This window comes from Tympanuchus pallidicinctus, unplaced genomic scaffold, assembly GCF_026119805.1.
Source record: "Tympanuchus pallidicinctus isolate F22 unplaced genomic scaffold, pur_lepc_1.0 scaffold5, whole genome shotgun sequence".
Taxonomy (NCBI): Eukaryota; Metazoa; Chordata; class Aves; order Galliformes; family Phasianidae; genus Tympanuchus; species Tympanuchus pallidicinctus.
The window spans coordinates 18,732,646-18,759,279 of NW_026294769.1; the positions used below are offsets into that span (position 1 = coordinate 18,732,646).

Genomic DNA, 26,634 nt, shown 5'->3' on the forward strand with positions numbered 1-26,634 from the left:
GTGTTAAATAGAAATCTGGAAAAATTTAGGAGTTCATTCTTACATTAATCCACTGCTTAGAGGACTGTTCAGGGAGAATCTATCAGTCTTTTAAGTGTGCTGTTGTGAAGAGCACTTAGTGGAAAGCAGAAATACACAGCATTTGCATTAAACAAAAATTAATGACCCCTTCAGACTCTCAGTGACAGTTCTTGGGTTCAGCCAGAGCAAAAGGGATTTTATGGCACTTGTCAAGTATGCATTTAATAATGAATAACGAAGCAGATAAAGCTACAAGCAGCACAGAAGATGGGCCAGGGCTCAGGCTTTTCACAGCATGTGTTGGCAGAGGGGTGTTCTCTGGCTGAAACAAACAGACAATGCAGAACCTGCAGACACACTGTCTGCAGAAACCACCTAGCAGCTGAACATCACCTCAGTGCAAGAGGCAACATGCTGAGCTCAGGTGATTTTATTGCCTCTCATTTTGGTTACTCTAATGACCTTAAAATAAAATAAGACTGTAACTAACTTTGAAATATATATATATGTGCACTTATTGAGTAACATGTAATAAAGTGGCTCTTTAAGACACAGTACAATCTAAGCACCAATAGGTATAACATCATGTGCATTGGTATACATTCATGGGAGGGGTCGTTATTCAACACCCTCAGAAGCTCGACATTAATTTTACGCATGAACTCTGCCTACAGGAGAGGAAAACATCAATATCCCCATTTCAGATGCTTGAAAGCAATCTTGCCACACAGTGGTATACTGATAACTGAAAACCGCTGGGAATTTTTACCTCCAAGTAATACTAAAATCAGCTCAGAACAGATTTTCCATTAGACACGAATTTTAAAAAAGAAGAAAAAACAAATAGAGGAGCTTAATGCTACTGCCAGAGGCTACCATATCCAAGATACTAAGTTTCCTCATGTCAGTGCATGCACACTGCCTTAAGAATTAACCAAATATCCAGTCCCACTGCCTGGATCCATCACACTGCAGCAGACCCACTAACCTTCAGGTAGGGCACAAAGCCCTAAACAGAGCAATCCAGTCCAATCCAATCCACTCCTCACCTTGCAACACCTAGCTCCTGACTTCACCTGAGAGCACTCTGAGAGACTTTGAGCTAAGAAACCAGAATCGGGTTTTGGTCACACCTTAAGCAGACACAGTTCAATGTAACAGAGCAGCTGGGTTACTCAGAAACTGCAGAAGCACGGCAGATCCGTATTCAATGGATTTCCGCAGGCTAAATTAAAAAGATGGCATTCAACGTGGCCACATAAAGATATAAAACTTTTGAAGAATGTCCAAAGTAGGGCTACAAAGATGTTGAATGGTCTGGAGGACAAGATGCATGAGCAGCAGCTGAAGTCCCTGTGTTTGGTCAGCAGAGCTGAGGAGCTGAGGGGAAACCTGATGGCAGCTGCAGCTCCTCACAGGGAGCAGAGGGGCAGCGCTGAGCTCTGCTCTGTGTGACAGAGACAGGGCCTGAGAGAAGGCATGGAGCTGCGTCAGGGGAGAGCAGCTGGGGGTCAGGTTTGCACGGTGGGCATGGAACAGGCTGCACAGGGCTGTGGGCACGGCCCCGAGTGCTGGAGTTCAAGGAGCGTTTAGATACTGCTCTCATAAAGTTTAGATTTTGGATGTTCCTGACTTGGAACCAGGACTTGTACTCAGTGATTCTTACAGCTCCCTTCCAACTCAGGATATTCTATGACTTTTGTTTGTTTCTTTGTTCTACTAGACAAAGCAACCACATTATCCAAAGGTCAATTATGAAAACTCTCTGCTACCCCAAGAAGTGCCATCTGATACCAATAGGTACAGAGCTCAGTGTCTTTAAAGACACGAGATGGTAAAATCCGTGCTCTGCCAAATCAGTCAGACAGCCTTCCAAAGACACATCTAGATCCCACATGTTTCAGGGATTTTGTCAGCATACTTCATTTTTTTAAGATTAGTGCAGAGTACAGGATCTCAAAGGTAAAGAACAGCTTCAAACACGGTTTTGTGAGAGGGAGGAGCACTGCCTGTTCTCTGCCACAGGTGTTCTATATATTCTTCTGTAATTCTCTCTCAACTTGCTTAACTTATCACAGTGGTATTCCTACAGAAACAAAGCCCATGCAGTTTGTGAAACCCACAAAAACTTAACTGTAATGGTGTAAATAAAAAACTGTATTGAAATTACAGCCTTTTATCAGGCCTGAAATTACTGAGAACTAAAGCCCTGTGAGAATGGTAGGTTACTTGGACTCAAACTCTTTGCTCAATCCATGGAAAAAACTTATTTCAAGAGAACACAAAAACACAAGAACAATAAAGCAGTTTGCTTAATTCCTGCCAGGCTGAAAGTCTGATGTCTGTGCCAACTTCTTCCATGTTCCAGAAAAAGCTGCTATTACCACTTCAGAACCTGTGACACAGGAAGGCAGAAAAAGTTACTCCTTTTTGCCATTCCCTCGGACTGTATATCCCCTTTTGTACAATCAGAAATATTTTATTATTATTATTTATTTTAGAAATTATTTAGAAATTATTTCAGAAGATTGCTTGGAAAAATGTTTCCAGTATTGGCTTCTCACAGGGTGTGTATATTGTAACTGGATGGTAAGAAAATGCATTCCCTCTGATAGAAATCTCCAACTTCACTTTTGGTGCTCTGAGAGCAGCACAGCTAGCAAATGCCTTGTTCCCATCCAGTCCTGAAGTCAAGCACCACCAAGCAGATTCATGCACCTGGCTTGACACACTGTTATCTACTCAGCCAGAGAACAGCAGCAGCATGCAGCTCTGGTATCCATGCTAGCAGCACCTGGGAAGGCAAGGAAATGAGGTCCCTACCTAAAGTTCTGCATCAAACACAAGTGCAATAACCTCCATTCAAGCTTACTGCTGGCTAATGGTTAAAGAGAGAAGCACTGTCAGCAACATACAAATCAGATCCTGGGGAGCAGTGGAAGGCTGGAACGAGGACAGAGGTGAAGAGGGAGGCAGAACGGCTTCCTTAAATCATGCAAATATTCTTAAGTACAGTCTTGATTTCAAACAATTGTCTGCGACTTCTTCCGTATAGCATGAGCATACAGACCCCCAGGAAGGAAAAATAAGAAGCGTACTTCCTCACTCTCCCATCCCTCTCCCAAAAAAGGACCAGAAAAAAATACAGGGAAATAGAATAATAATCTATTTTAGGCAAACTTGTTAACTATTCAGGTTGAACAAAGACCTACTGAAATTGCATTAAGGCTACATTTGTGATAAATGAATACCATACAAAAACCTGCAGGATTTTAATTTCACACAATTTCACGCACATACAAACAACAGCACATTGATCTAATCGTGTTACAGGAAGGACTTCAACAGGATAGCATTACATTAGATACAGCACATGAAACAAACTCAATCCTCAGCTTTTGTGTTGGGAGCTGTTTTCACATTATTTAAGGGGGCAAAAACATATTTCAAAGGCTTACAAAAAGCATTTACTAAATTTAATAAACCTGTCTGCTGATAAAAGATCACAGTTAAGGCAGCAAAAAAGAAAGGTGTTTTCAGTGCCGGCATTAATCCTACTGCCACCTAAAATCTAATCTGAATATGTAAATTTGAAGAGTTGAGACCTGTGCATTTTTAACAGTATTGAGCAGGCAAAAACCAGCAGCAGTTTTCAACTGAAACATATATCCCTATTGGATTAGGCTATTTCTGAAGACTTCTCTTAGGATTTGGCTAAAGACTGACCACTGCTGTTCTCCAGATAAGCTGTTTTTCAAATCTGGAGTTGACATACCTATACAGAAACCTGCAAACACTTGGCATTCAGCTTTGCTTTGCAGTTTGCGTATTTGCCTACGTGAGGTAAGCATATAAATGGCAGAAGAGCGGCTGTGAAATCCTTTGTGAAGGAAACGGTAGAGATTGCACAAGCAGTTAAATCGCTTGGCATTTCCAAATATTTTAGAAAATGTCTTCCCAAAGCTAAGAGAGAACTGTAAAAATTGGGCAACTCAGCATTCTATTCACAGACGAAATGATTTTAAAGCTATTTTTTTTTAATATAAGATATTAGACTGCTGTGGAACTATCCACATCATCAGCTAATCGCATTTAAATTGCCATGCTATACCACAGCTCTATTTATTGTTGTTACTTTTTTCTTTAAACACGTCAGTTCATCTACCTAGAGAGATGGAAAGAGCAGTGCCAAGCATGACTTGTAGCCATCATACTGCCTTTTGTCCCCTCAGGACTTGCATATTCTATGTAAAAACCTGTTGAGATGCTAGCAATGTGTTTACTCCTTTTCAAATCAAAGAAAGCTACTTTGCCAAATGTAGGAAGAGCCTAAAGCCAAATTATATCAACAGCCCATAATGCCAGGTATAAACCAAACTGTTCCCATGACATAAGTAACATAGATCTAACATCGATGAAACCTGAGAACAAGCAAGCAAAGAATGTTCCTTCTATATGAGTAGTATCATGTGCAATCATATACAAAACAAAGAAGAAACTGATAACAGTCATTTATTTTTCTTTAGCGCAGTAACACTAATTTATGTCCATCATTCTTGTATTTGTGGGAATACACATGCCTCCAAATACATCAGCATTATCTTGGTGAGGAAAGGAAGTAGAAGAAAAGAAATGCACTTCTGAGAAAATGGGATGCTAGTGTAAGAGCAGGGGGAAGCTCAAAAGCAAGCATGAGTTCTGCGAGCAATCCACATATAGGAAAGTTTCCTGGAATCTCCTGAAGAGAAGATGAAGAACAGCAAGGAGGGAGATGGGAAAGGGAAAATTAAAGATACCCAGAAAGTATGCAACAAGTGTACACAGCACACAGCAACATGCTTCAACAAAATCTAGTTTAGATTTGTAATATGAATAACCTCGTGGAGATATCAGTAATTATTTCTCATTAATGCAGTAACGCCTAACAAAGTTAGCATTTCCTCAAATGCTTACTAGCTACACTATAAAAACCAGAAAAGAAGATCTTCAGCTGAAACTTGCTGCACCACAAGCCCAAACGTCAACCTACCTTCACCTACCTTCACTAAGGCTCCTCCAGCTGCATCTCGGGGTAAAGGACAGTACTATTCTTAAGCACCAGGCTCAAGCTCTTGTTTGGAGATGAGCCTTTGTAAGCTTTCCCCTTTGCATGAATAGTTGCTAGTGGTCTCGAAGGCAGAGATAGAAGCCATTTTATTCAAAGGTCAGCCCTAAACAAACGTAGCAATGCCCCATCTCCCAATTCAGATCAGGGTCAACAGCCATTCATTTCCCCTAATCAGATCTACCTAGAAACCTCTCTGTAGCAACTACATCACCCTCTTGTTTTCCACTCCAACCCTAAGTAGATATTGATAGCTTAGCTCAAATCCACAAAAGTTCACAAAGGGTTACAAATATGATTGATTGTCAAAGTTTAATGTACAAGCAGAGGATGCAGTTCAGTCAGAGAACTGAGGATGTGTCAAGAGGAAGAGGCATCTGCCTGAAGTGCATATTTCATGAACATGTGTCTCTGGCATGCTTCTTCCAAACATTCATGAAATAGAAATGGCTTGCTTCAAGTGGCCTCAGCTTCCTAAGCAGTGGCTATTAAGAGAGCTTTCAATGAGCCCAAACGCACTGCTGCCTACTTTACAGGCTGCGTGTTTCTTGCTAACCATTGCTTTAACTGAAGAAAGGGGAAAGAGTTAAATGTACCCACTGGCCTATCCAAAAAGCAAAGAAACAAGTACAGCCACCCCACGAAAAAAGCAATGCAGGAGAGAACTCTTAAAGGGAAAATAGGCCCAGGCCCAGCCTCTACCCAATTGTTTTCCATCCCCTCATACACACTTAAGCCTATTGTCCTGTCACAGAGGTCTTCTACAATATGCAGGGATTCAAATGCCATCTATCAGCCCAGGGAATAAGCTGCAGAACATTCAACCGCCATAAGAAACGTCCACGATTTTCAACTTTTATAAGAGTCACTGTGCAAAGAAGAACCAGGAACATCACCTGTCCGAGAACAAACTGTTCCTCACTTGCTTTCGGTTTCTATCTTGCAGGCATTTCAGCTGCGCCCTTTTCTCCTCATTTTACAGCAACCAGCAGCAACTTGTTACAATACACTAATGTTAAAGCCCCAAGTTGCACATAGCTGGACCCTGTTCCGCTCCCCTGGCTCCCCCTAACCTGAGCAAACCAATTAATTTCAGTAAGGCTGTTTCAGGAATGCAAGGTTATCAGACCCTGCCTTTTGTAATTAAATTTTCAAGTTATACTTCATCATCTTAAATGTTCAAATTAAGGAATCCATCATTAACCAAAAAGCTATCAATCATGAGTTGTGGCAGAGGGGGTGTTTTGGAAATAGGGAGCTATTAGACACGAACGAGGGCAAGAATCAGCTTGGGGACTGCGGTAGTAATACAAAGCACATTTAGCAGCAATTACATTTAACAAATAATTTTACATACTTGGCCTGTAATTATCTTACACAGATTTAAATTACTTCTGCCAGGAGAAAAAAAAAAAAAAAAAAAAAAAGCAGCAGAACTGTAGGTGATCCCAAGTAAATATTTTAATCATCAGACAAATTGGGCATGTTCCCAAATCCTCCACCACAACAACGGCCAAAGAGAGGGGCTCTCAAGCAACAGACAGCATTTTTCACCATGCATGGCACTGGCTTTTCAATTAGCAGACCTTGTGGTCTTTTTTTTAAGCTCACTGCATCCCCCACATTGCTTACAATAAAGTGAGCCACATTTCACGGGCAAGAAATCTTTCCTTTGAGTAAGAATCTCCAGACAAGGCAGACAAAGCAAGCCAAGAGAGAAAAAACAACATAGACAAGATTTTTGAATTTATACTGGTCCACCAAATAACACATACTCTATTTCTTCCCCCCAGCTCCCCAAAGCCTTCTTTCTTGAAAAAACAGCCATCATTGGTGAAGAGCGACAAAGACAAGAACTTGACCCTAATGCTCATTTCATATTTTTCATTTCAAGCTTTTTGGAAATTATGCGTAATATTCGCTCTTCTGCCACTTTTATTCATAGATTTCAATGCAAATCCTCACTTAGGAAGGTTGCATTTCATAAATTACAGTGGCAGGGAGTCAGGCACTCTGGAAACAAAAGTACATTAGCAAACCACTTTGGTACATTATATATTCAGCAAAAGAAATAGAAAGAGTATGATGGTTTAAAAAAAAAAATAGATTATTTTATTGGGTTATGAAAAATTGATAGAAGGAAAGATCCTGTGTGTCATTCAGAGCCACAGCGGAGTCCTTCCTACCAGTCCTGTCTTCCTGAGAGCAGTGAACAGAAAACCAGAAGCCACTAAGATTGAGGCAGTGTTTATATTCCCTCCTTGCAGAGCACAGATAAGGACACTACACACTCTGTGTGTAGGTGGGTGCTGAGTACCTGAGACAGAACAAAGGCAGCTGCTTTCCGGGCAATGGAAGCAGTCACCTTTTCTCACCTTTTTCTAGGTATGCCAATTGTCCAGAATTAAAGAAGTCAAGTGCAAGCAAGCTGATCTTCTGATAAAGTCATAATTCTACCCTCCCAAAGCACACATTACAGAGAATATAAGAATGCACTATACTCTCAAAGTGCAAGAAATCTTCCATGCCTGAATCAAGTGTCAAAGAAAGCATACAGCTCGGGGCAGAGCTGCACTCAAAAGGACACAGAAGAGCCAGGGCTGTGGAAAATTTGCATTTTTGCTTGGGTAGCCAGAGAAAAAGGACTGTTCCGCTTTGGTCAAAGGCCAATTTAATTAGAGAGTAGATTACTGCTTACCCTTAAGGCAGACAAACCTGAAGGAAAGGAGCAGAATGCCCAAGCACTACCTCACAGTTTATTCCTATTATAATGCTAAAAACCTATTCAAGTGTGTCAACACTGATTTAAACGCAAGACACACGGTTCTTCCTGCAGTATGTGTTTTCAGTGGGGGAGAGGTTACAAATAAGGAAGGGGAAGAGAAGGAAAACTGCAAGTAGCAGCCATCAGGAGAAACTGAAGAAGAAACTGCAATTGCCAGCCCCAGCAGCCCACAGGGAAGGGTACCATTTCTCTCCACTTGGTTGATTCTGGATTCTATTCCTAGAAGTGGAAGCTACTCAGCAAGGATGATTTTACCTTTTGCATGTTCTATCAGCACATCAGAATGTTATGCGTGTAAAACCTCCCAGGCATTATGGATCAGTGCACGATTTGTATGTAGATTTATTTTAAAAATTCATTTCTGGGCAAGTTTATTAAAAAATTCTTTTTTTGGGACTAAGTATAACAAATTTATATACAACTGCATTAGTAAATTAACTGCATAATAATACAACTGGATTTGTACGTTCTCTTTCCAGTAGCATTCTTATTATTTCAATTTTCTGCAGCAATCAGTCACAGTTCAATTGTTTTAAGACTCATCTTATAAACTGATTAAAATAAATTTTCACTTTTTTTTTTATTACTCTCTCTTGCTTTATTTACATTTCCTGACATGAGGGATGTACCAACACCTACTTCCTTTCATGTTTATAAATACACACTTAAGATACATGTCATAACACTCAGTGTTGTGGGCTTGGAAGAGGAAACTCCATTATTCTACAGGAATGTCCATACAGCAGATCATATTCACACACCAGCTGTCATGATATAAAGCACAAGATAACACACATTTTATGTAAAACCAACCTTGGACTACCCTGTAAGCTTCACATCTTAGTGATTTAATAGAAGTGAATATTTTTTTACGCTTGCTCTTACTTGGATACTGAATTTCATCTCTATTCAGACTGAAAACTATAGATGGATCACGACAAAAGATAAGCAACGGGAAACAAGCACCAGAGCTTTTAATCCCAAAATAGTTTTGGCTCTGCAGAATATTACTGCCTCCACTCTGAGACTGCTATCCCTATAGTTGAACAGGCACAGCAGCTCAGCTTTATTCAGCTGCTTCAATAAATTCAGCCAGGTTCTTTGCACCTCTACATGGACAGTGCTCAAGAGGGCCATAACTGATCCTTTAGAAGTAAATACAGATATATATATAATATATATTTAAAAATAATAATAATAATAATTTTTCACTCTTTAGCAGCAAATCTTCAAATGTAGACCATGAAATCTCACCATGTGCACACAATAAATATAAACCTGCTTGAAAAAGTAAAGCAGGCATTTTGTTTCCAAAGTCTTTGGCAACATACGCCCCCCAAAAAAGTGACAAGGACGTATGAATTACTCTCAGTAAACCCATGTTAAGCATACAGAGTATTTCAAGGAGAGCCACCTGCCAAAGCAACTGTCAGGGTTCCAGAAGTAGCACCGCAATATTTTAACAAGGAGAACATGAATGACCTGAGGGCAGCAATGTAACTGAGATTCCTCAATGGGATTTCCTAATAAAGTGCTCTCAGTTACTATATCACATCACACTCTCCTGACCTTAAGGTTAGGGAAACGTTAAAACAAAAACAAAATCACAACAGAGCAGCCATACAGAGAATGCAACTGTTTGCTGTATGTATGAGAATCATTTGGAAAAGCAAAACTAATCTACAAGAAACTAGGCCATAATTATTCCCTTTTATTGTTAATAAGGCAGAATAAAAATAAGAAGTACCTTGGAATATTTGTCCATCACGAATCACTCCTAAAAACAGAAGTATTTTATAACAAGCTGATCAGACATACTATATTGCCTTACAATTTCCACTTTTCAATGACTTGCTGATAGGAAGAAACTGCAGTGGGAAGTATTCATCAAAACACTACAGATACCTTGGATTTTGAGAGGAAAAGAGTAGCGCCATGCACACTGGAAGCAGGAAGCCCAGTTTCCTACTGGAGATTGTCTGCAGGTAGTAATCCGATAATCACAGAGGCTTAAAAAGCAACATCATAAACACATTTTTCTCCTGGACAGGGCATCATGCATGATTCCTTATGACGCCAGAACAGAACCAGCAGTGTTCAAATTACAACTTAAACCTCTACACACCCATCAGCTGTGGCTTAAAACAGACCAGTCTTGCAGCAGCATTCTCCTTGGGCAGGAAAAACACAGAGCCCACTACTGGTGTGTGCGAGGAGCTCTGCTGGGGTTTGGTTGCTGTGCACATCCTGAGGTGGCACAGGTAGGCTCTAGCTGCTAGCAAATGGCTGGCTAAAGCCTTGACCTGGAGCAGGACCTCGCTGCTCCAGTAATAGAAAGTCAACTTGGGTAGGGCTGTGGTTTCACCCTATTTGCTTGGGGACTCATCAGAAGCCCAGTGAAGCTGGCCATTGGTTTTTCAAGTTGGTTATTGTTCTTTCAGTGTTAGACACCAGTTTGTAGCCTCCATCTCTGTGGCCAGACAACATCACAGATCAGAGTTAGTTCAGAGTCTTGCTGGTTTGTATCATTATGATTAACTGAAAAACCAAACAAGTGCAAAATGAGATTACTGAGGTAGCAAAGTAGTTATGCAGAGTGAGAAATATGTCTTGTATCAAAACACCCAAGTCATAATTTCAAATCTCTGGCACCTACATCTGCGATCCTAAAGTTTCTAAAGCTATCTTGAGGTAGGCATGGACTTCATTCACCAATTTCACCATCTTAACAGTCTTCATCTTTAGCAGCATTCTTTTTTTTTTTTTTTCCTCACTGTTTTTTTCTTTGGTCTCAGATTCCAATTTTCATCTTAATTAAGAGGAATTTGCTAGAGCAGGTCTACTTGACTGAAGTGTATGATTATATCCATATTCTACTACTTTATATCTTGAACACATCATGAACAGGGCAAGAGGTCAAGTGTTTTTACAGCTACATGCAAAGCACAGGCTTTTAAAAATGATCTCCTTTTCTTGAAGTGTCACTGATGTTGCTGGATTTACTTACGAAGGAAGGATGAGAGATCACTGAGCCTCTGTGATCAACCTCCTCTAAAGACTTGAGTGCATACCACCACGGTGCTGGCATTGGCTAGACCAAGTGCAACAGGATTTTCTACTTATTAAGTGCAGAATCCATTGCATGCTGGTTAACTTGCTTCTAAACACTCAACTACTAATAAAATTTAAATCTAAATCTCAAAACAATTAATTGCTACACATGAACTCAAGAGGCCTTGCTCAGAAGAGCACAAGCATCTCAAAGCTAAGCTTTCAGGAGTCAAGAAGCACTGGCATGAAGGTTGTCCACACAGTCATGTTTGAGCACCCTGGTGCATGCACTTAAGGATATAGATTTTAATTAGTGAATTGCTTTTGCCACCAAGACTTAATTCAGCTTGACATGCTCACTCAAGGTACAGCTACTCAGTATTCACTTTCATCTGCATTGGATAATGTGCTGCAATTTGCCAATTTTTTGGCAAAAAAATATGTATTTTTTGCCAAATACCATTAAATCCTAGCTTGGAGTGCAAGAATTCTTCATTTTGTTGTGTGGTTTTCCGTGATGTTTATCATAAAGCACCTGCATGTTTCTTAAGCAAGGTTGTTTATTTTCAGAATCTTCTGAGGAGAGGAAGGTTCATCTCCTCTGTCACAGACAAGAAATTACAATATCTAGACACAGTAGCACCAAAGTCTCCACTAACTGAAGACACTCAAGGTGTAGCTGGTATCATTTTTTCAGATCACCCTGCATCTCAGAGAACATTCTGTACTAAAAAGAAACCACAGTCTCCACTGGCTTCAGCCACTGCAGAGGACACTCAGCATTTCTGAAAAGAAAACCACATAAAATAAAAGTAACCATACATAGGTAAAGAAATGTTGTAAAAAAAAAAAAAAAAAAAAAAAAAAAAAGTGATTTGTACTGCTTCACACAGGGACTCCATAGCAGAAGAAAATGAAATCCACCCCCAGCAGTCAACAGTCAGTTTCTCTAACCATGAAAGCATTCTCTCCTTTCTTGCAATACAAGTCCTCTGCATGGCTGCATCAAAGAATAAATGTTTCTACCAGACAACACCCTCTTTCATATCCTTGAAAGGCTTATCCTGTGCGCTGAAGGTAGCATGCAAGCACACAAGAGCTACTTGAGAAAGCTGAGAACCCCTTAAAGAGGTTCCTTCCCTTTCAGTACCTTTCTAGCCATAAAAGATTAAAGTCTCCCACCTGAGAGTTTAGGAGATCACAGGGAAAAAAATGATCTGAGTCATCACATTTAGGCATTTCACCACTGAATAGCACATACCTCAGATGCTACACTGAGGATTCAAAGCTTGACATTCTTTTGGTCCCATTAGGTCAGAACAGTACTACAGTACTGCCACAATGCATTTCACTATTGATATCAATAATGATTCTGTGTAAATCAAGAAGTCAATCAAGTGTTACTGCTTCAGTGAAACTGTCAGCCTTCCCTGTAAACACGGCTTTCAACTAAATAGAGATGAACAATCAACATTCACATCCTCAACTATTTCCGGTACAGAAGCAAACTTAACTCAGGAGCTATAAATAATACGGGTAGACACCAAGCAGAAAATATTTTAAATTCCTTTAGTAGCTACTCTCACTGAAATACAGACGGTTATCAACAGTCTTGCTGCCCTGAATAAGAAATTCATACTTTACGAAGATAATTTAGAACTGATTAATAAGTTGTGTTCTTGTTAAAAACCAGACTATCAACATGGAGCAGGTATCTAAAATCTCTAACAAAGGTCCAATGACAAAACTTCCAAACATGCAATTGCATTCTTATTCATGCAAAGCAACAAATTTAAAACATCTTGCAAAGCATCACAGCAGTATTGTAGTTATTTGCATTTGTTATTCTCCTGATAGAGCAGTTTCAGAAGAAAGAAGAAATGAAGTTCTGTCTCCTTTTGCATATCCAAGTATCTGAGACAGTATGCACGCAAACCAGCTCATTATTGCAGCTTTCTCCTTATCAAAAGAGGACAGCAAAACTATTCTTGATGAAACAGGAAAGCATACTTAAGTGAGATTAATTAGACACTTTCCCCCACTAGTTTTAGGAATGACAATGGAGGATCCCACACAGTAAGCATTTCTTTTAAAATGGAGATAGTGACTTAATACTAGAAAAGTATAAATAGCCATTTGAGTTTTAGAAGCACAACTTTACAGTCATTCTTCATTGCATAACAACTTCAAGAAAGTCTCACAAGATTAGTAATTCCATATACTTCCTTTCCCATTTCTTTTCCACTCAAAACTTACTGATGTAAACAAGAAACCTCACCAGCAAAGGCAGCAGATGATTTTAGATCAGATTCTAGTAACACCTAATCTTAATAAATCCACACCATGCCCTAACTATGAATGATAAACCAGTGATAAACATGCAGCCTGCACACCAACTTGCTTCACAAACTTGTAAAAAAGAAGTGACGTTGTGTATCTAACAGTACACAAAAAAATCAAAGAATCTTTCAAGAGAAATATTAATGCCTTCTGGAAAGACACTGGATTTTACTCCCCAAGTTGAACCAATCTACTGTACTCACCAATATTTTGTTATCTACTTTGTCTCCCTTGGTTTCCAGCTTTACTTTCTTCTTGACTGAAATTTTGATTTTCCTTCCAATAACATCCCTGATGCTTTCTGAAAGAAAATACATTAATTAAATATTTTCCATGTCAACATGAGAAGGAAACTGATTTCAGAGTCACATTTTCAGGAAGACCCACAACTATGTTTCTTGCACTTACGCCTGTGCAACAGTACGAACCACCAGCAAGCAAGTACAACTTTTATTAAGTACATCATCCACACAGTAATTCACATCTATTATGGAAGGATTAGATATTTCATATGCCAGTATTCTAAACATAATTTTGTATTTCTTTCCAGCTCTACACATCAAAAGCATTCCCAAGACAAGCCCCAGCATTGCTTAGCTCTGCCTAGAGAAAATACAGCAAATTCCTCACTTGCTATTATTCATACCTGAAAAGCTTGCTGAAGCCAATTAACTTCTTGTATTACTGAAATACTACCCTTTATTGTTACTATCAGGGAGCTAAATGGGTCAGGTGATGGAAAACCAAGCATTGGCACATTCTGTGCATTGCACATTCAAGATTCAATTCCCAGCCACCAACATCTGACAACTATGCAATGGGTGCTGTGCAAGGCAGCCCTGGTCTCAGCCCAGCTCCTAATGACAAAGGTGCCAACAAACTTACATTAATTGCCATAATTTTTCACATGCATAGACATACACACATACAGACTGTCTGTGCCAAGTACCAAATGAACAAGCCTTTCCCCTAAAGACTTGAACCCTGGTCTGAAGGGAACTCATACACATGGAATCATGTCAGAAATGACTAACACTGATATAAGTAGCAGATAAACAGAGGAGTTTGACTGGAAGAGCCAATTTGGCACCTTCCATATGTTTTGCTACCCAGCACCCTCATACAAGGAATGAGAAAGAAATCTTTTAAACACATTAACCTATTTGCCACAGGACAAAACTCAAAGGCAACTCTCCACCCTCCCAGGTGCACACACTTCGCCCTTGCACAGGCTTAAGTTGAAAAGCTAAAATTGAAGACTGCAGGCTCTTCCTGGGGCTTTTAATTACAGCATTCCAGCACAATTTCCTTCTGATAGCCTGACTGCATTCATCCAAACATCAAGTCTAGGAGCCCTGCCTGCAGGGCAGAAGGGTGCACAGGTCAGAAGTAAGCCTGTTCGGTGTGACTGTCCACCAGAAGGAACTTTTTTTTCTGCCAAATCAAAATGTTTTCCCCAGGAATTTTAATTTTCCTATCAGGAAACAAGAGCTCCTCAGTAGCAGCCAGCCCATGGCAGGCTGCCAGCGTTCTCAGGCTTGGTAGGGAGCTGGGCAGCCAGCTTCCCAGGCAGTCAGGTAGCAGGGCCAGGGGAAAGCCCGACCCTATCCTCCCTCTCGACAGTGGGAGCTGTGTTCTGAGACTTCCTCTCGCCTGGTTCTGTGGTTATTTCAAGCAGTGATGGGGAGAGGAAGGGTCTGGGGCTCAGCCAGGCTCCAGGCTGTACCTGTTTGAAAGGGCTGAAGAAGTTTCTGAGATTTAAGTTTCACAGTTTTTTTCCCATGTGGCTGCAAACTATTTTGTACACACTGGAGGTAGGTGGACTTGCAAAGTACTTTGTCAGATCAGGTGCTAGAGATACAAAGTCAAGGCTCTCAGTTTCAAGTGCTCACTCATTTTCTACACCAGTAACTACTTTCAGATTCCAGCACCTCGCAGGAGCAGATCTGGGTAAGCCAATGGGAACAGGGGGATTCTTTTTAAATTATTTTCTTTTATTTTTAAAAGACTATGACCAACGTGACTTGACAAAGGTCACACAGGAAGTGAGTAACAACAAAAGCTGCAGCTCAGACATTCCTGCTCCCAGTTAAACATGCATTGTCCTTCCCCCCCTCTGCACACATTATCACTAAGGCTTAAGGTGTAGCCTCTGTCCTGCTCTCATAGCAGAGTTATTTCCAAAAGCCTATTTATAAAGTTGCCTTTTAACACGTGGATACCAAAATGCTACAGGAAATCAAACTTGCTCACACAAACAGATCAACACACCCCATAGCATGCAGACAACGTGGTGGGTGAACACAGGGCATCAGGATCAAGGTGAGGGGGCATTTTTTACCACTGCCCAAGGCCATCAGAGGATGGAATGTGTTACAGTGCTCAAGGATGCTCCGATTTGCTTTTTTCTGTAATACACACTGCACCCTGCCTGTGGTGCACAGGGGCACAATACAAACCCACATGAGTACTACCATGTCACAACTGTAACTTTGCAAGTGGATTTTCACCAGTGTTTTGTCAGTGTTACAACTGTATCCCAGCAAAAGCACTCTCTGACTGAAGCCATGGATGTCAAAATAACACAGTCAATGAAGGAGGAGATACTTGTAAAAACTGTATTCAATGCAACATGTACCTCCTTGCCTGACAAATTTGTTTCCATCTGCCATAAAGGCAACACTTGAAGTTATTCATCCCCCCCCAGATGAGACTCTCGGTTTGCACTTCAAGAGGCAACCCAATTTCTAAAACCAAAAGACACTCGAACAGGGTGACATCAGGTCCTGAAGCAACAGCAGACCCGTTATCCCCGTATGACACCGGTTGCCAACCATCCGTGTGCTGAGAGCTCCCAGCAGCGATGACAGCATTTCCAGGAGATCCCCATCAGCAGCTACGGTTGCTTCAGCATACACCATGGAGCACGGGAGGGCTGTTTGCATGCGGCCATGAAACTTTAATTACAAATAGCCTCTCGTATGTGTACATAGGCAGGAAAAAAAAAAATACGAAAAAAAAGGAGTTTTGAACTAGCCAGTGCCCAGGGGGAATTAAACAAGAAACGTAAAGCCTCCATAGCGTTGTGAAGAGCTGCTGCGAGGCTCCGGGACCCGATGCCAGCGCGGCTCCCCCCGGCTGAGATCTCCCACGCGTGTCGCTGCCCGCAGGACCCCCGCTCCGCCCGTGGGGACCCCCGGAGGGCCGCAGCCCGGCCTCCCCGCAGCCCCCGCCAGCCGCCCCCGCGCAGCCCGGCCGCCCCCGGCTCTCCCCCCGCCCCGCCGCCGGGCCCCGGCCCTTACCGATGAGCTCGCGGGGGAGCTCGGCGCTCTCCTCGGCCATGCTGGCGCTGCCCGGCGGGGCCGTTCAGCGGCGCGCCGTCCCTCCGCAGAGCCAGGCGAGCATGAAATCCGCGGGGCGGGGGAGGAGGGCCGGCCCTGCGCCTGTGTGTGTGCGCGCCGACGGAGGGAAGGGGGCAATTCACCGCCCGCTCCCTCCGCGCCGCACGACCGCCCCGGCGGCCGGGAGGGGCATTTCCAGGGGAGGAATCGCCCGCGGCCAGCCCCGAGGCGGGAGGGAGGGCGGGAGAGCGGGCGGCCCCCGCCCCGAGGCTCCCTCCTTCCCCCTTGCCGGTCTCTCTGCGCCGCCCGCCTCCCCCCGCCCGGCCCCAGCGGCGGAGGAGCGGGCAGCAGGGCGGGAGCCCTCACCCCGGCCCTCCCCGCTCACCTCGCGAGAGCCGCCCGCCCGCGCCCGCCGGGAGCATCGCCCTCACGGAGCCATGGCGCCCGCCCCCGCCAGGGCACTGCGATCCGGGCCGGCCCCTCCTTCCCCCCGGCCCCGGCGCTGCGGAGAGCCCGGCGGCCACGGGGGCCATCTGCCGGCCGTCCCGGCAGATCCCACCGTCCCTAGGGTCCGGTTTGCCCTTCCCGGCCACAAGACCCCGTTCTTACGGTGGTTTCCCACTCCCGATTTTAAGCCGAGGGGTCTCCGACTGAAAGGGGGGGGGGAGAGGGTTTGTCTCTGCGGTGCCCCTGCGGCGTTTGTGTTGTTCTGCAGCCCTCACGGGCTTCGCCTCCCCGGAATTCCCCCTTGTAGTGCGTTCCTTTAAAAAACCACTGATGCAGCGCGGGGAGTGGCCGCCATCGAGTGTGTCCTCGTCACCCGGCTCCCTTCAAGCCCCGAGAGGACAACCTTTGATCCAGAGCTCCTCTGCCCCTTCCGCACTCCGCCGCTGCGTCTCCATAGGGACAGCAGCCGCCGAAGCACCTGTTCCAGGCAATGCCCTAGTTACAGGTGGCTTGGCACCCCGACGCCAAAGGAAAGGCGAGTTCCTGGGCTTATACCACACTGCAGGGAGCCAGAAGTATGCCTCCTTTCCCAGGGCCATAGAAATATCCACCAATCGCAGCGTTCTGCTTGTTGCACTTGGCGTTAACAGCCGCATTACAGAAACGCGGCACGTGGGCTGCCTAATTGCACCTATAAAATGAGGAGACGAGGATGCTCACTGGAGGAGAGGGAGGGAAGAGGTGAAACAGCCTTGGAATGCTCTGGCAGCGGTGCACAGTTTCAGTGAGGATGGCTTTCAATGCAGCATGACCGCCCCTGGTCGTCCTGCATCCTGAGAGGTGGGTGGCTGCACCAGCCTCACCTTTCAGCACTCCACAAGCAGATCTGGGAGATCAAAGTCATTAATGTCTGCTTAAGGCACCTGAAATGTATTCAGTGAAAGCAACAGCAGAAATCTGAGAAAAAGACTTCCCTGGTGAAGAGCCCATGTGCTTTTAACATATTGCACTGCCAATCAAAATTTATCTGGATATACAGAGAGAAAGCTCTGTGTTCACATTCTGCTGGTGGTCCTCTGTTCCCCTTTCCTCACTGTGTCCATATCCTTTTCTCTTTGCACAATACTTGCTGACCTCTTTCTGCTGACCATGCATTCCTGCAGATCAGGTTGCCCAGAGAGGTGGTGAATGCCCCATCCCTGGAGACAGGGTGGATGGGGCTCTGAGCAACCTGATGTAACTATAGGTGTCCCTGCTTATTGCAGGGGAGTTGACTAGATGACCTTTAAAGATCCCTTCCAGCTCAAAGGATTCAGTGGTTGTATAAAACTGCATTCACGCAATTACTTCTGTATGGAGCCTTGTGTTTGTCTGAAACTTCCAGAAAGGTATTTTCTCTTCCATTGCTGGAAAAGAAATGTGTATTTTTGGACCTACAGCTGCTTACAAACAAAGCACGAGCAGTTTCTGTGTCTCATTTCTATCTGATACAGTATTTGAAGCATAGGCCTTGCTTCCCTTGGCTCCTGGCAGGCAACCACAGGGCACTCAGCATACACCAGCTGCAGCAGCAATGTGTTCCTTCAGGCCTTCAGCGTGCTGCTGGGTGCTGCAAGTTTTTCTCCATCCCTTCCTCCTACCATGCAAACCAGCCAGCATAGTAAAGCCAGGGTATGTACAGGAAAAAAATAATAATAATAAAAAATGAAGGGAGGTTTTTTGTTCTGTTTTGTTTTTTAATCATCAGTGTAACAAGCCAGTGAAGAAGCACTGCCAAAGCTACTGTATAATTCCTTTTTGGGCATCTAGCAGACTGGACCTGGTTCAAGGTAGGGAAAGTAAGAACTAAATTTAGGAGGATCAGTGCCCCCAAGGGCAGATGCAATCAGCAGAATGCGTTGTTTCCTATTCCTTATTCCCCAGAGAGGAGGCAGGAAATAGTTGTTCAGACAGGCTGCTGCTTCTTTCTCCTGTAGCTGTGCTAATACCGAGATATCGGCTCTACTTCAGCATCAGCCTGCCATCTCCCAGAGCAGAGAAGCCTGGACCACCTTTCCAGGGATCCCAAACATTTGTCTCCCAGAGAGTCCCAAGTGGAGGTTCTTCTCAACATCTTAAAGGGAAAGCCACACCATGAAGGCTTTGTAAGAAGGCGTACTTTTCGCCCTTTCTCACTTTTCCATACTCTCCGCTATTCAGTTCAGTAAGGATGCTGTTGCCATAGGTATCTTCCCCAGCAAGAAATCCACTGTACACGCTCTGCCCCCCTGCAGAAAATCGTCCTTGCTCAAGGCTATTTACCGCTTTCTGTGTTGTGCCAATGTGAGAGATCACAATACCATGTGATAACCTCAATCAGTGAAGGTTTTCCTAAGGGGAATTTTTGTCAACTACAGTAATTTCAGCAACTAAATTTCAGTTTTATCTTCCATCCTTCCTTATCTTTCTTCCAGCCACCATCTCCATTAGAGGCACATCAGTACAGCTGGGAAAAACATGTTCCCAAGTTAAACTGAGGCAGGCTGAGCTGGGTTTCTGTCCACCCTCAGCAGCATTCCTATTCCAAGGTGCTCCTGAGCTGTCACTGCTGCGTCTGTCATTGGGGCCTCCTGATCTCATGTTACCTACAATGGTGAAAATGATCACAGCATGGGTGCCCTGGCTAGGATCACACTACAGAGGTCATGTAGCATTTGCATATTACATATACATCAGGCCTCTGAAAGGGAAAGAGGTTCCATTTTCTGCTACAGGAACAGATCTAGGAAGTCATTTTCCCAGAATCACAGAATGGCTTAGGTTGGAAGGGATCTTAAAGCCCACCCCATGCTGTGGGCAGGGCTGCCCCCCACCAGCTCAGCTGCCCAGGGCCCCATCCAACCTGGCCTTGAGCACCTCCAGGGATGGGGCACCACAGCTTCTCTGAGCAGCTGTGCCAGTGCCTTACCACACTCTGAGTAAAGAATTTCTTCCTGACATCTAACCTATATCTCCTCTCTATAGTTTAAAGCCATTCACCTTTGTCCTATCACTATAAGACCATCTAAAAAGTCAGCCTTTCTCCTGTTTATAAGCTCCCCTCAAGTCCTGGAAGTCTGCAATGGGGTCTCCCCACTGCTCTCTCTTCTCCAGGTTGAACAGGCCCAGCTCACTCAGCCTTTCTTCAGCAGAAAGGTGCTTCAGCCCTCTGATCATCTTAATGGCTTCCTCCAGATCCGCTCCAACAGCTCTGCACCTTTCCTGTGCTGGATGCTGGGACTTGGACACAGCACTCCAGATGGGGCCTCATGAGGGCAGAGTAGAGAGGGACAATCACCTCCCTCACCCTGACTTTTTAAAAAGTCATTCAAAGAATAACCAGTTTGCCTGCCACAGAAATGGGTGGTTTTGTTGCAGACATTCTTTCTGTAAAGACTGCTCAAATTACTGTAGCTTCTGGCATGATTAAAATTCTGATGAGAGCAGTGGGCTGGATTGTGCGTGAGTTTGTTTGCTGCAGGGAGCTCAGCAGCATGCACAGCTCATTCTTAACTGACAATAACAGAGCAGGAGGGAACCAAAGGACTTCAGGAGACACTGATGAGGGAGACAGAGAGACAGAGAAAGGTGTGGGGGAATGTCCTCAGAACTGTGGCATTCATGCATCGTATTAACCATAAATTACACAAAGCAGCTTGCCAAGAACTTCTGACTGTACCTTTCCCAGGTCTCTGTATTACAATTGTACCTCCCAACCTGTATAGCCATACACTATTCCACACTCCTGTTTTTCAGTCTTTCTGTTGCCTACATCCTCCTCAGCCTAAATCCTGGGTTCTCCTGCAGATCTGGCAGGTGTCAATGTGAGCTGGTGCCAGCCACACACACTGCCAGAGGGTGTAGTCTCACCAGGTGAATGTCCTCCGTGCTAACCTTTCTGCCACTCCGACTGTGGCTTTAACACTGAAGAGTCTTTGTCCTTTTCCATAGGAGCAATAGCACGATATAATCAATATGATGATGTGATCTACAGCACGTTCCTACTCCTGCTGAAGCCGGTGGAAAGATTTCTGTTGCTGACAGCAGGTGTCAGACTGACATTCAAGTCACACCATGGAGTCATCCTGTTGCAGAGCAGCATCATGGTAGGAGAAATCAAATGATCAAATCTGATTTGCAAAGCTGCCGTGCAGTGTGCAGCAAAAGCCTAAAATGTCTCAATGAAAGACAGGACAGAAAACAACTATAGATATAGATGATCCTGCCTTGCTAGTTGCAAGGCTTTATTCATAAGAATAAATTGAAAGGAGTGGATTCTTCTCCCAACTATGCCTTTGCAACTTCATGGATATTACTTACTGCACTGATTAACTGCAGACAGATTTGGGCCATACTCTCTCACGTGCCACTGCACTAGCTAGTCAGGCTTAAGGAAGTGTTGGTTTTCAATCACTGGAATTATTACGGGCATTTTAAAGATCAAAGGCCAGCTAACCTGTAGCAGTACGTGCAGTGCAGTGAAGTCACATACTTCCAATTATGCCTGAGCTCAGAAATTCTATCCATCCATGCCATTTCAACTTCCACTCAGGTTAAAAATGCTATGTAACACTTTCAGATTACTCCAGATAATTCATTTTAATTTTCCTATAAACCTGTAAATAAATAAATAAATAAATAAATAAATAAAAGCAGAAAACAACTAGCTAGCTAATTGTAAAACAATAAATATGTCATAGATTGCTGAGTGATTGGATACTTGCTTTTCATTTCACCAGTTGTGACAAACTTGATGGGGAAAAAATGCACAAAAATGCTTCATCTATCATGAGCTCAGCAAAGGAAATGACACACTTGTGAGTATCCTCTTGTTATCTGTGACTGAACCTTTTCAAACCCTTTACTCTGGGCTGCTGTATGCTCTTACAATTATTTCAGTACCCTGTACAAAATAACATTTTGTCTCAATTTTAAATGGAATGACTATAAATGCAGCAGCAAAGATGCATATTTTGATAAGGCATACTTTGATGGTAATGTTAAGAAAAGAATTACAAAGAGCAGCTGATGCTTCATGAAAATCTTAATAGAAGAAATCTATTCAGAATAATTCTGGTTACTCCACTGTATTATTATTATCATCTATTTCCATATTCCTCTTCCCTCGTTTGCTTTTAGCAGGCATATTTGCATAAAACCAGGATCATTGTTTCTTAAGAGCTCATCTGCTTCTGCTACTTAGCTCTCACGTGAAAGCATAATCCTTTGAATATCCCATCACATTTAGTTAGAAACTGTTACAATTTCTATGACTTCAGATGTGGAAGTGGAGAGCAAAAGCAAATGACTCTTATACACAGCGCTTAATTTGGGATCCTAGCTGTTCTGTACCGGTTATTACTAGTGACATGTGGGATATGCTTAGCAAGATACTGAATGGAAATATAACATTTAAAATCATTTAGAACAGGTCTGCGAGTGTTGCAGATCTTCAGTCTGTCTCATCTGTCACTAAGGCAAAGTGCCCCATTTTTGTGAAATCCCATTTCTCCCCTGTACAGACTTTCATTACTCTCCACGTCTCAGCAAGTCCCTTTTTCTTTCTGTTGACTCCGACTTAATCAAACAGAATGCCTTGATTGGGTTTCCATCAACCCTGCGAGATTAACTGTCCCCTGGAATCGAGGTGGCGAAACATGCTCTGTACACATTATTTGTATTGCCCAAAATAACTGAAAGAGAAGGCAGTTTTTCTTCCTGGCCAGGGAAGTGGAGGAAAACGAACTTGTACAAAAATAAATCTGGAGCAGTTCTGACCTAAATTTCAAACTGAACATGATTCCTTTTCTCCCTTTTAAAAGTTTGAGCTTCACTCTCTGCCTTTACTATTCTTACTCCTTCCCCCACGGAAACTACTAACAGCTTTTCTATCATTACCAATATCCTTCATTCAACCTAAAAACCTCTGCTGCAAAAAAATGTGTTCTTCAGCTCTAAGCAGTATGTTCTGGAGAGGTCATTGACCATGCAAGCTGTCAGCAAGAGCCTTAAAGAAAGTACACTAAGCCTATCTGGGTAGACAAATAACCTTCCATCTCACAACAAGCCCTGGGGAGAGGAAAAGAGAGGTTGAGAAGTGTGGATTAATAGTCACCATGGACTGTATTGCCCTGGGAGCAGAAAACGTTAAATTTTAAGTACCAAAAAGCTTTCTAGCTGTACTGAGCTAACAACCTTTTGTGTTTCAGCTACATTTAGGGAAAGACTGGGATATGGCTAGAATGCGTGACTGCAAGAGTTTCCTCCTTTCAAACAGAAGTTCTCTGAACTCTGACACGGGTTGTGAAAGTAACGTCTTGTATGGTATTTCTACTTTGTGGAGGAGCCTACAGAGCACTTTCTGAGAACGTTTTGCCATTTATGTCAGTAACCCATCTACAGAACTCTGGCTGAAAAGTGATCAACAAAGTGTTGGTCTTTTTCACAGACTGGAGTGCTGTTAGGCTTCGTTCAGATCTATTTCAGGAAATTCCCTTTCCTCCAATCAGTCTTGCAAAATGTGATGAACTTCTACTGATATGGTGAGCTTCTCCTGTCATTTGTTGAAGGGCACAACAGCTAACTGAGGTGTGAAGTGAGGCCAGCTGGTTGTTGAATTTCCCCGCTGCACTCTGAAGGGCCATAAGGAATGGCAAGAACAATCTTTGCCCCCCTTTAGCAAACCAGGACCACTTACAGCATCTGGTTCAGTGGTGGCAGAGGCACCCAAATATTGGCCATCATTAGAATTAGACATGGGGCTTGGAGTTAATGTGTTGAATGACACTTTTACAGTAAGACTGAGTAAACGGCTCTATGTGGAGACAAATCTGCAGAGAGGAACACTTGCATTTACATCAGTGAAAAGTACCTCAAAGTGATCTCAGCTCCACAGTGTTAATCAGCATCCTGTTTTGATCAGACCCAGCTATGGCTATCCCAGTTTGCCAGTAAATTCCTGTCACTGTTTTATATTAGGGAAGCACAGCTAGGGTGTTCTTGCTATTTGCTTATTCCTCTATATGTTTCTAAAATAATTGTAAGTTGTCCAGATGACGAGATGACTGATTTTCCTTGTTCTGTTCTATAAAATGTCTAGGACAAGTCTGGACACTACAGAAATGGCAAGGGTCCTCTAGTAGGATCTTGTTCTCAATTCCTGAAGCCAATAAGGCAAGATTCAAGTAAAAATTACCACATCAGTAGAAGTACATCTATGAGAAGAGAAAGTCTGCATTTCTGTTGGTAAACTGAATGTCCTGGTGCTGTCCCTGGGTAACAAGGTTGAGAAGCATGGAGGGGCTGCACTTATGCTGAGGAGTCCCTGCAGCCTTCATAAGGGTGATCAAAGCATTTTCTAGGTGCACTCAAAGGAGCAATCTTCAACCGTGCACAGTGATAGAGAACTGTTTGCAAGGTGGCACGTGGCAGTGACACTGGGGAACAGCTTTTTAGTGCAGACATTTGCTTTTCAGGGCCTGTGTATGGCTCCTGGTATGGTTTGTTTCAGGTTTGTAGGGTTAGCATGGCTTGCTCTGTGTTTTGTCCCCTACATGAGGGTGGTTGCTCAGGACTGCTGCAGGCCAATGAAAACACTGAATGTTTTGCTGCAGAGGCAACAGCATTAAGGCAGAAGTGCCAAAGGAGCACTTTGAGAACAGAAGAATGAAAACACTTGTAAAATTCCTGAGATAAGCCACAAATACGACAAGTTTGGAGAAGGAAAGTCTGCAGGATTGGTTTATTTAGGCCAGGACACAGAGGTGGCAAATACAGAACTGTACAGCTGACTGTAACCTTAACAATTCACTCTGCACCAGTGACATAGGTCAAACTGTATCATTTCTTTTCTCCCTCTGGATGTTTTGTGTAACATAGCAGCACACCAAGAACCATGTATTTCACAATCAGCCTGAAGTTTGCTTTTAGCACACAAGTGACAGTTCTAATCAAGTCCAAGTGCTCAAATGATCTCTGAAAACAATTAGAAAATGGTTATTTCCACAGCAGACTCAAAGTCTACTCAGGAATTTGATCAGAGATTTTTGGAAGCATTTTCCCCAGCTACCAGCCTGGGCTGTCATTTCCTCGAGAACAATTTCTCGAAGCACAAATATATCAGTTTATTATGATTTTGTGCAATAAAAAAAGTGGTATTGAGGATGACTTTGGATTTCTTTTCATCTTCAGTTCTCCAGAAAGGGTCCAGTAGAGTTTAGCAGCTTTCAGTCCACCTGTGAGTGGTTAATTTACTGATTAGATCAGGTTTTTATTACCCTTTCTTCCTTCCTTTGCTGCCTCACTGCACAAATGCTCTTTTTTTTTTTTTTCTGCAACTTGATTCTTTTGGTTCCTTTCACTGCATATTATCTGCTGCTGGCGGTAATCTTAGCTCTTCAACTGATAGCAAAATTATGAGGTGCTCAGTGCAAGATGACAATTTTCCTTCCCTCATTCTAATTCATTTGCAGCACCATCAAGAAATCAGCGTCATCTTTTCAATGCGTTAACAGCTCTCTGCTGATAGAAAGCATTAGCTCCACATTCTCCAGCAAGAGGTCAAAACCAATTTTTGTTTGGTAACAACCCATTAAATTTTGCACTTTGAAAGATTCCATTGCTCTCTGATGTCAAATACCTTGGCTGTTACCTCGGTTAACACGCAGTCAGAAAGCAGGTTTGCTGTAAAGTGCTGAATGGGTCAGGCAGCAGAGAGCAATTGCTAGAGAGAATCGTGGTCTACTACATTGTCTACTACCCATGCCTAGTTAATTTCTTTATGTCTGCTTATAAATAAACTAGGAAATAAGCTAGGAAAGCTTATTTCATAGAATCATAAGGGTTGGAAAAGAACAACTGTCCACCTAGCACCAATATTGCCCTCTAACCATGTGCCACATCTGCCATTCATCTCCAGAAACGGTGGTTCCCCCACCCTGGGCAGCCTATGCCACTGCTTCACCATTCTTCCTGAGAAGATGTTTTTCCTAATATCCAATCTGAACCTCCCCTGTTGCAACTTATGGCCATTTCCACTCGTCCTATCTCTGCTCTTGTGCATGTAAAGACACCTGAGACAATTTTATTACCTTTTAAAAAGCAATAGGTATACATTGCTAACAGGCCTCTTTGATGTCCAAAAAGATTTGGTCTTACATGTTAGAAGCCAAAGCAGAGCAGCATCGTAACAAAAACTAGGCCCATGTGACTCAATAAAAATAGTAATGATAATCTCTGTCACTTTCTTAGGGTATTTACACAATCACACATTCAGTAAAAAATTGTAACATATCACACACCTCAATCAAATGCATGTATATGGAAACAGCTTTCTATATACATGGCATAGCTTTATTTAGTTTTCTGTGCAGAAGAGCTGATCTGGGTAGGGAGCTGAGTTCCTTTGTCCTTTACTCCACACTAACCTGGGATAATGTTACACATGCACTCATTTATGGCCAGCACAACAGAAACCTAAAACCTTAATCAGACTACTTCCATTGGGTTGTTTGTGCCAATTGTGTTCC

At 43.0% G+C, this 26,634-nt stretch overlaps 1 protein-coding gene across 5 annotated transcripts in view; it reads right to left on the reverse strand.

The window, feature by feature from the left end:
* The window catches only part of CARMIL1 (capping protein regulator and myosin 1 linker 1), a 173,698-nt gene extending 156,853 nt beyond the window's left edge, over window positions 1-16,845 (reverse strand). For 2 of the 5 annotated variants that reach the window (XM_052703340.1, XM_052703338.1), the window contains exons 1-2: window positions 16,604-16,845; window positions 13,505-13,602 (exon numbers count right to left, since the gene is read on the reverse strand). In XM_052703340.1, coding sequence (XP_052559300.1) covers window positions 13,505-13,602; window positions 16,604-16,643 — 138 coding nt within the window. In that variant the 5' untranslated portion in view covers window positions 16,644-16,845. The remainder of the gene's footprint in view (window positions 1-13,504; window positions 13,603-16,603) is intronic. The other 3 variants (XM_052703343.1, XM_052703341.1, XM_052703339.1) reach the window with 2 other exon arrangements.
* Between the last annotated feature and the right edge of the window lie 9,789 nt (window positions 16,846-26,634).